Consider the following 11,070-nt stretch of genomic DNA (forward strand, 5'->3'; position numbering starts at 1 on the left):
AGGTGTTGTTGTTTCAGAAATAAAAAGTTCTACATAATTATGTTAAAAAATTGTTGTTAAGGGGTCTTCTTCATATTAAAACGAACATCAACTTCAAATTTTTCAATGAGAACCCCCTTTTATTATCACATGTTTGTGATCAGCATCCTTTTTTAACTTTGTATACAAAATTTTGTTGAATTCTATACAGCCGTTACTTCAGAATCGAGTTTTGAAAAATTCCTCTCGTAATGTTAAAACGTAATTTGATATTTTTGCTCATAACACAAAAACTAGATTGGGCACGGCAAAGATTGTTTTTTCATGTCAAAATATGAATCGACCCAATAATGAAAACATCCTTTTCAACAACAAAAATGAAAATTTAATTTTTTTATGAATTATTATAATATTTTTGGAAAAAAATATGATCTGAAACCATATTAAATTTTAACAGAGAAACAATCTAGAAGAGCTCTTATGAGGGAATCCAAAATTTGAGCTCAAACTATTCAGTAGTTTTCGCGCTATGCTTAAAAACTCATTTTTTCCCACTTTAGGGGACCGTATACATTTTTAAAACAGAAATTATGAAAGTTAGTTTCTTCGTAAAAAAAGAAAAAAATTGTTCAACAAAATAAGCAAACCAATTATAACGTGGTTTTTCTGCATTAGAGTTACGTCTATGATTTTTTTAAATGTATAAATGTATTCGCTGTCTCTGCAGAAGAACAACATAATATTGCAGCCTTCATTTTTTTGTGGCTATCGTTCAAACGTCAATGTGTAAATAATGCGAAACACTACTTCATTGTCCAATAAAAGAATATTTTATAGAACTTTTAAAATTAAAATTTACACTTAAATTTTGTCTTTTTTTTCTTTCTGCGTTTAGCCATTGCCTTTTGTAAAACAATAACTCAGAAAACAAAAATTAACATGCACCAACTTTTTCATAGAAACACAATAAAACCTCATTTTCTTGCTAGTCATGTTGCAATAGGCAGTGTAGAATTAATGGCTCTTACCGGTGATAATTTGCTAAAAGGAAAAACTATTACCTCGTCTAAATCGCTAAAAAGCACTCGAAAAATAGCCGACCGTGTGAAATTTCCTCTTTAATAGTATCCAGATGGGTCAATAGGTAATATTTTCTTTCAGATAAGTTTGCTGGTTTTTAGGGTTTTTTTTTTTTTTTTTTTTTTTTGTAAAGTGTTTGAATAATTTGCAATGTGTTAAGATCTAGGAGAGGATATGTCAGTTGCAGTAGTGGGCCGCGTGCATTGAGCCCGTATTCTGCCCGAAAGTAGTAGTTATGGCTAATTGTGAACTTTTTTTTTTTAATTCGTCAAATATTTAACAAAACATTAATATGGGTGTCAGATTAAGTTGAGTTTTTTTCTTTTCTTAATTATAATTTAAATATTTTTTTTCTACTTACTTTCTCTGTCATTGTCCGTGCATTTCACATTAAAATCATTCTCGCAAGACAAAGATAAAATTTCAAATTATTTTCTTCTTTTTTGAATAACATGGAAAAAGGAAGAAAGTTATAATAAATTATTGTTATCAACTACTAAATGCCTATCTTATTAAATGCATGTTTTTCAGAATTCAACATCTGAATATTCGCCTCCAACTTTATGACACTGGAACTAATTCGACCTTCTGATCTTATTCTTAGAGCAAACAACGAGCCACATACACCAGCTTCGCGGGCTGGAATGTGGCCCGCGTCTTCACTGCGATATAATTGCGATTTGGTTATCCCATTCGATGACTGCTGTGGATCCTAATAATGAGCACAACAGCCCTGAACCAAGCTGAATTGAGCAATGAAGCAGGTTTCAGGTCATTAAAGCTGAGAGTGCCTAAAAACTGGTGGATGAAGAAAATTTATCTCACCAGTGAGATGCCGTAAACATACAGAAGATAAATTTACTTTACCTACCAGTTTATTCGCACTCTCAGCTTCAATAAGGTGACTTTTGCATCACTTCCGATTGATTCGATTCCGATTTGCAAACTCCACAGCAAGATGGAACTCGTAGTCTCTGGATCGCTTAAATCGACTGTCGGGTACGCTGCGTGTAGTTTTGCTACAGGTGCGACAGTCTGAGGCCCGATAGAATTGGAAAATGTTTGTTTACAAGTATATGGTGCGCGATACAAAATTAAATAATGATAAGCTTTTTTTGCAAGCGCAAAGTTACGAAATTAGAGAAATGACAAGAAGTCTAATTTTGGTTCACCTTGGTTTAAGATAAAATAACTTTTGTCTTTTTAAATTACGGGTTCGACCATCTCGAATCTCGTTGCTCGAAACAGCATTGGGAAATTACTTTCCTAAATTGCTTTTAAGAGCAATTACATGTTTAATTAAAACTGCCAATTGTGTTATGCTTTTTAATTAATACCACGCATTATGATCTTGCGCATCAAATTTAGATTTTAAACAAATTCTCGCTTTTTGATTACAAAAAAGCCGCTAAAACAATTACTGTGTTTGTCCACTGTGTTAATTCAAATAACCAAATTTTTCCCAAATAAAGTTCGAGTATGAACGGTTTGCTCATTAACGGGTACTTATTTTCTCCTGTTTCTGTTTTATTTTTTAGTTTGTTACTTCGTTCATTTTATGTATTTCGAGAAAATTTTCATGGAATAAATGGACCTTGCTTCGCTCGTGTCTCCAATCTATTTAATGCTGCGTCTTCCCACGTTGTGCGGTATATTTTTTTACATTTTTTTGTGCGATGGCCCAAATTTCTGCCGATGTTCTCGAAACTAAAAACGCGCAATTCCATTTTACATCAAAGACTTTCTATTTATTCCAAAATAAACCAGTAACATAGGTGCAATACATTTATCAAACATATTCACATCATGACTCTAGGTATAAGGTTGGATATTTACATTTCTATGAGGTTTGAATGATTATATAAGCAATCTAATAGGTTCATATTAGGAAAAGTCAAAAAGTTCCATTACTTTTAAATTGTCATTACTCGATTTATTAAACAACGATCTATACGATGGACCAGCCAATCCCCATCCGTCTTTCTTAGGTTAATCCAGATAGACAAAAATCTATAAATATTTTAACTTTTTTTATTCTTCAAAAAAAAAAAAGTTTTCGACCGTAAATTGCTTTTTGGAGCTACATTATCGGTCAAAAAGTATCGAATTACGGAAAAAAAGAGAACTCAAAAAAAAAAAAATCATGCATTGAGCTGGACAATCTCGAACTTTTTTTTGTTTACACTCCGTCACTTGATAAGCCGTGACCTTGAAAGAAGCGTTTTCAATGTGGTGACGGTCCCTAAAACGTTTTTCGTTAATAACTCCTGTTCTACTGCACAGAATTCAATGAAATTCCGTACATTGGCTGCATTTTGCTGTCTAAACATAATTATGTAGCAAAAAAAAGGGGTTCCTATTTGAAAATCAAAAGTTGGTGCTAATTTTGCTTTGTATATGGTCCCTTATCAAAATTTTACCTAAGTAGTTTTAAAGAAGACTTTAAACCAAGACGGATGACACCTTTCTTTCCTTTCTAGCATGTATAATGGCCGAATAATTAAAAGTGTTTCGTTTTTTTTTTCTATGACTGTACCACCAGCAACACATCTTTGGACATAAGGTTCACTCGCCACATAAAGTAATGGGACCATAATTAATTCTCTACCGATCAAAAGACAATAGAGTGAGAAATGTCAAGAAATCAATAAGAAATCTCGATTTCTCAGGAAAAAAAAAACATATGAGGCAGTGAGAAGCAATGTGATGTAAGTGGTAAAATTTAAAATTTGGAGATAATCAGTACAAATGGCAGGGGAATTTCTCCTCTGTCATGGGGCAAAAGGTAGTTCTAGTAGCCCTGGTACGTGCTGTTATGCAGCACCATTTAGAAAAACTTTTCCATTGAAGTCTACCTAGGACCGTATCTTTAAACTCGTGAAAAATGAAAAAAAAAAAAGGGTAATAATAATAATAAATAAATAAATAAATAAATGTCAGTGCGCTGTAGTTTGATCAAATCGTTTTCTTTTTAAAAACTGATCATATAGCTTTTATCTTATTATTTGGATGGTGCATTTATTAAACATGTTTTTTCTAATAAAAAATCGAATTTTATACCTCCCCCCTCCCCAATAGCATTTCTTAGCGAAAATTGCAAGAAAAAAAAGTGTCTTGAATTATTCGCTGTAGCTGCAAATCCCCTTATGGTACATCTGCATAAGTATTTAGATGTATTCATTGAAGGGCATTCACAAATATAAATATTTTAAAACTATAAAAAACAAAAAAACACTGAAACATTTTTTGAATCGTGTGTTTTTCATTTTTTTAATTTGTTTTCGTTTTTTGTGATTTTTTTTCGTGAAAAGTGTTCAAATTACATGTAAGGCAAAGGGGAGCGAATCAAAGGGATGTAAGTAGCAAAATTAAAAATTTGGAGACTAGTACAAATGGTAGGTGAACCTCTTTTCTGTCTTGGGGCAAGAAGTAGCACAAATAGCCTTGGTAGATGCTGTTATACAACATGATTTTGAAAAACTTTTCAATGAAAGCCTACCTAGGACCTTAACTTTAAACGCGTTTTACTCAAAACTTGAAAATGTCCATTTACATCCCTTTGCTTCTCACTGCCTCATATGGATTTTTAAAAACATCACCGGATGAGAAGGAATAAAATTAATTTCTTTTCGAAAAAGCGAAACTTACCAAAAACATTCCTTTTATCATTTGTAAGATCAGTAGGGCATAAGGACTGTATTTGGCAGCATTGGGAGAAAATATATTGCATAAAGATGCAACGACGAGGCTGAGAGTCAGAATTTGTTTGGCACCAAGAGTCTCACTGAGTCTTCCACCTGGGATCTGAGTGATGACAAAACCTATGAAACTGGCACTAATGATTTGACTTTGCATAGCTCTGCTCCAGTGGAATGTTTCTCCGTGCTAAAAAATACATAAGATGTAAAACCACAGATCAATGGAAGTATAAAGTTGAAGGTATTATGCAGGACGCGGCAGAAAAAAAATCAATAAGCAGGTTTCAGTTAATAGCTATTTGAATTTAGTGGTCATTTTCTGCGGCAGCCCTAAGTTAAAACGGGGTCCTCAATTTAAAAAAAAATAATTTACATTGCTGTCCATAGCAAGAGCGATGCCCCTCACCCCCTTCCCAATGTTACGGAGCACCCCCCCCCCCACAAATCAGACTCATAAATTATCCAGCAAAAAAATCCCTTGAAATCACCCTAAAAATATAAATGACTCAGTTTCAGCCATGCTGCCCCCCCCCCCTTCCATCAAGTGGTCACCTCTCTTATTGATAAATAAAACGAATACATATTAAGATAATTATATTTATTACTTAATTAAAATAACAAAACATTTTTCTCAATAAAATTCGGACACATAATATATTAAAATATGTGTCTCTTAGAAACATCAGTATCGTTTAGTTCAGGAAAAGAAAGAGAGGTGAGGGGGGAGGGATAATGCCTTTAAGCGTAAATTATTCGCAATTTTGATTTTTTTAATTTGATCAGCGAAGTGTATAATTTAGTATGTGACAATTATGTTTTAAACTTTTCTGTGATCTTTTAATGACAATTATTTCTTTCATTAAAATTTGCAAAAATAAGAAAGCATTAAAAACCCTTAACCGTATTTGCTTCTGAGAGAAACATGTTAATTAATCATTTAAAATTCAGTTTTGATTCCGTAGTTGAGCAACTACAGATTACGAATTTCGGCAATCCCAAAGACATATCGTATTTAGGCCTGAAGGAGTTAAGTAATTAACCTGTGTTTGTTTTTCATTCCTACATCTTCCATACACCTCCATATTTTTCACTGACAAACAGGTAAATAAAAAGGGGAAATCAAGAGGAATTTTAATGAATTTGATTTATATATCTCATCTAAGTAATAACAGCATGCGTAAAGATTTTAGTTACTAGCATAAATCGCTAGTAGCGAAGGTCAAAAACATGTAAATCAGTGTATTCGTCCTTTTCCCTCACAAAAAGAATGATGCATTAAAGAACTGCTAAAATATGTGTTTTGTTCTAATCTTTCATTATATTTTACTAACTAGTGGCACCCGCACGGCTTTGCCCGTAGTAGAAAATTAAAAGGTTTTTTTGGTTCGCCTATATATTTACAAATAATGTATGATGAGTTTCTCGCCAATTGGCTTGCCCACGTTACGGTTCCACATTATGACAACTTGGTAATTTACTCGTCCATCTTATGATAATTTTGCTCGGGAAAATGTTCTTAAAATTGGAATAGAAAAAGAACAAAAACAAATTTTCGAAAAATCGCTTCGAGGTGCACACCCATATGCTACAAAATTGTTGTGCCAAATTTCATGAAAATCGGCCTAACGGTCTAGGCGCTATGCGCGTCACAGAGATCCGGACAGAGAGATTTTCAGCTTTATTATTAGTAAAGATAACAATACGTTAATGTAGGAAAGTGCGGGAGCTGCGGAGAGAGGAATAGGGCAGCTGCATGAAAAATAAACTTCTTTCTTGTCCCTTAGTTGTAGCAGCTTTAGACTCTTATTGACGCTACTCTATTATAGCTACTGAACAAGGTAGAAAAAAAAATCACGCTTTATTTCGGGTTTAAATGCAACTGTCCCACTTCTCCTGCTATCCTACTCTTCCCGATTCTCCCCAAAATGTTGTTTGCCTAAGCAAAATAACCTTTGAGAAAAAACAGAAAATTATAAAAATAATTCACAAAATTAACTTCAAAATATCCTTACATTATTAATAAATATTATTTAATAAGGGAATTTTTTCAACGCGGCAAGGTAAAAAACCTCCCAAGAACTTTGGATCATCCGGTAAGATACCTTGTTTTAGAAGACATCTAACAGCTACATTTCAAGTCTAAACCTAAGATACAGTAATACCTCCTTTAAGGGACATCTCTATTTAAGGGACACTTTTTCTTATCCCAGTCCCTTTGAATAGGGACCTCTATGTATTTATCTCTCATTAAGGGAAACTCTTTAAGGGACAGTCACAGAGAAAAAATGCAAAAAAAATCTGCATAAATGCATGAGAAATATTGAAATTATTGGTATTCAAGGTTCACTTTTTGTCCAAAAATTAACTAGCAAAAGTTTGCCTTCCCATTAACATGCAAATAAACAAATATGTGTTCTAAAATTTTTTGCTGAGACCAACATTCATGCTTTTCTATTTCATCAATTTCTTTATATAGGTTCAGCCTCGACAGATGCGCCCATGACAAGCTTGCTATAGAAAACTTGAAATGTGATCACAATGTCTTTTGCATTGCAAAATACATGGCATCAAACAAATCCGTATAACACATTAATTAAAAATTGCAATTGATGAAAATCAGTTACTACACTTTGATGCAACAAAATGTTTGATAAAATTTTAATTTTTTTTTTCAGTTTGAATAATTCAGAGTTTTATTCAACAAATATGATACATTTTCAGTATTTAATCTTAAATGTTTAGTTTACGTTCATTAAGAAATTATACTGAGTTAAGTACACACTACCTCCGAAGAAGGGACACCTCCATTTAAGGGACAAGTTGTCCGGTCCCCTTAGTGTCCCTTATTGAGAGGTTCTACTGTACTTATTATATACATCGTCTATTGCGACACTTTAAATTGAGAAACTTTACTAAAATTTAATTCTACGACTTTTGTTCCAGTTTAACTCTTCTATGACGTGACTGAAGTCGAAACTTGAAGCCAACTTGATTTCGATTGCGATAATAGCCAATGAGGAGAGTCGATCTCGCGTCATAGAGCTTCTTATAAATACGTTAACAAGCTTCAATTTCGAGAAACTTCTTTCTGCTGACGCCACTGTCACAAGAATTGTGCCTCTCACCCTTAATGTAAAACAAATGTAAGATTAAAAATCCGTTAAGCCGTTTTTTACAAAATTCTAAAGAACTGAAAGTACATCGTGTTGCTCTGAGACCATAATATACACCCTCATACAATCCTGAAACAATACGTTTATGTAGAAAGGGGCGGGGAGAGGAATGGGACAGCTGCATTTATAAGCCAAATACATCTAGGATTCATCCCCAGGGCCTATGAGAGGTCTGGTGACCAAACTGGTAAGGGGGCCCTGTTGGCGGGCCCCTGTTCGTCCTTGCTTTGCCTTTACAATGGGGTATCGCGTTCGATAGAGCTTTGAACTAGGTCAAGCTTGCTCAATAAAGATGTAATTTTTTTTTTAACTCAACTATAATAATACAAGTACGCGCAGGGTCCCTCTAACCGCGGGGCCCTATGCGGCACCTCAGATTTCCGGACTTTGGAGCCACTCCCCCTCCCCTGGTGGTTTCAGTACGACGACCATGTGGTAAGACTGTGGAGTCGACATTTCTGCCTCTCCAAAGTGTTAGTAGGCAATGAAGTTCTCGAGAGTAAATTAACTGTCTTAAATTGATCAGAAACTCATTTAACATTTTTTAATGAATGATTTTCAATGAAATGAAGCTGCTAATTCTCTTTAAGTTTAGAATTTTTCATGTTTATAAGTAAGATTGAAGCCCAGTGCCTAATGGAAGCACAACCACATACCCGGGTTCGATTTCCGAGTCGAGCACTGTCGACTCAACCCTTAATCCCTTCAATGGATCGATAAATGAGCACTAAACATACTTAGGAACTAAACACTGGAGGTTTCTCGTTCGGCTAACCACTAAGTCGGAAAATATGCGTGGCACCCTCGGTCAAGTAAAATGATATGGGCAGAGCACGCCTTGGACCCCATGGGCTGTTGCGCCGTTGGGTTAAGCTTATAAGTAGGATTTTCACGATGCTAAGAAAGATAAAATGTAAGAAAAATGTTGATTTTATCAAAGTTCCATAGAAACTACTTGATTGGCAATAAATATTATTTTGTCTTTTAAATGGAGTTATAATAAAATCAAGTCATTGAACAATACTCAAAATTCCATTGAAATAAAAAATAATTCACCAAATAATTAAACTAAGCCATTAAAAGATAAAATACCCCGAAAAACGAAAAGCAAGCTATTTTAAAAACATGAAAAATTCCACTTAAAAAAATTCGCCATCTGAATAAAATATCCAAAAAAGATCCGTTCAGATGCAAAATAATCCGGCAAATAAATATATTTTAAGTCTTTAAAAGACAGTAAAAGTTGCTTTGGAATGTCAACTTAAAACATGAATTGCAAGTATGGAGGTTGCGTAAACGATATCCTTCTGTTTTCACCAAATTAGCAAATGTACATGTAACTGCTAACAAAACAACACTATAGTGCTCGGAAACTTGCCTCAGTATATTATAATTTAATGCGTCTACTAAAATAATAGTAATTTTTTTTTTCACTTACTTTTACTGATGATGACATTGAGTAGTTACCCGCCGGACATTCAGAAACACTTCCTGTTGCACTGTTCTGATTCTGATCTGCTGTCATCTTGACTAAAGCCATGGTTAAATTTAATCGCTGGCAATTCAGGATCACGTAACACATGAATCCAAAGAGAACGACAATAAATCTCCTCTGCATTTTGGTTACATTAGATGCGGGAACTGAAGATCAAACCTAGGAACTGAAGATCAAACCTATGAAGCTTCATGCTTATACTTACATGTTTTGTTACAAATTTTGTAAGTAATCATTATTTTTATATTTTTATGCGATTAATTTGTTGTAATCTTGCCTAATTTGGCTTTCATTCCGTTATTTTTCAATTAAAAATTACATCAGTTTATGATGCCTTACCTGTTAGCAATTTGCCAAGATTTCTGTGCATTTAACATTAAAGTTGTATTAATATAAATAGATATAATTGCCTTTCTTTAATGCATTTGGTTGCTTAGATATTTCACTTTCAGAAAAATTCACTGGCATCAAAAAAGTTTAATTTTCTCTAATAAATTTTAGTCAATGAGGTGAGAAAACTTTCTGACTAACAAATAATTTTAAAAAATAGAATTAAATTCGAAACGACCTAAGAATTTTCATTTCAACAAACTTAAAAGTATTGAAAACAAAAACTTTATACCTAAATAACATTATCAATTAATGAGAGGTTTTCAAATGTTATACTAAAGGTTATATTTCGTACTATTTCTAGTTAGAGCTCATTTAAGAAAGCGTCTTTTTTTAAATCTCGAATCTAATACTCTCTCGCAAGTAGGCTTGAACAATATTCTAATACAGAGCCGTGTCCAAGGGGAGGATTTTAGGGGTTAAACCCCTCCCATTGAAAAAAAAATCAGTGAATCATTAAACGATATTCCAAAACGTATTTTAAGTTTTAATTAATTTTAGAGTTAAACTCTGATACAGTATTCACCCTCTTTAATATTTCCCCATGTTTAACAATTAACATTTTCCTCAATTGTAGGATTCCCAAGCCCCTTCGCTTCTAAATGCTTGAAAAAATGGAATAACTGGAGAGTCTGGCAATGCTGTAAGCATGCAAGGGAAAATTATTTAAACGAATATTAGACAATGACGTACCCCCCCCCCCCAAAAAAAAAAAAACTTAGGGGCATGGAAAATGGTTACTTTGCTTACTGTTTTTTTATGGTACGCCTTTAGTGTTGGATGAATTAGTCGTTTCACATATTAGAAAAATGATTCTATGCAAAACAGAATTTTTTTTAATACAATTTTTATTTTCATTAAATTTCTGTTCAATGTTATTTGATGGAAAAACAAAAGAAAAAAAAGAAACTAGAATTAAGTATAAAAGAAATATGTGTGCTTTTACAAATGATCAACTGTACAAATAAGATGTCATTTAAAAAAAAAACACAAAACGTATTAAAAAAAAAGCCTAGTTATCGAACTAAAAGGAACTATTCAACACGCGTAGTTAGTTTTCCTTTGACAACGTAAGTTACACAGGTAAAAAATTTCAACCCCTCCCTTTATGAAATCCTGGACACGGGCCTTTTCTAATACATAAATGAATTTGATTTACAAAGTTTTATAGTACAGTCCTTGAGAAAGAAAATGTTGGGCTATTCTGTAAGCTGAACGAATAAACATTATATTTTTAATAATACTGCAATTATTA

The 11,070-nt window shown here is 33.3% G+C and overlaps 1 protein-coding gene across 1 annotated transcript in view; it reads right to left on the minus strand.

Moving 5' to 3' along the window:
• LOC129231089 (sialin-like) overlaps nucleotides 1-9,470 on the minus strand; it is a 30,808-nt gene extending 21,338 nt beyond the window's left edge. Inside the window, exons 1-2 of the mRNA XM_054865336.1 lie at nucleotides 9,369-9,470; nucleotides 4,708-4,944 (exon numbers count right to left, since the gene is read on the minus strand). Coding sequence (XP_054721311.1) covers nucleotides 4,708-4,944; nucleotides 9,369-9,470 — 339 coding nt within the window. The remainder of the gene's footprint in view (nucleotides 1-4,707; nucleotides 4,945-9,368) is intronic.
• Between the last annotated feature and the right edge of the window lie 1,600 nt (nucleotides 9,471-11,070).

Source organism: Uloborus diversus, chromosome 10, assembly GCF_026930045.1.
Source record: "Uloborus diversus isolate 005 chromosome 10, Udiv.v.3.1, whole genome shotgun sequence".
In the NCBI taxonomy this organism is placed as follows: domain Eukaryota; kingdom Metazoa; phylum Arthropoda; class Arachnida; order Araneae; family Uloboridae; genus Uloborus; species Uloborus diversus.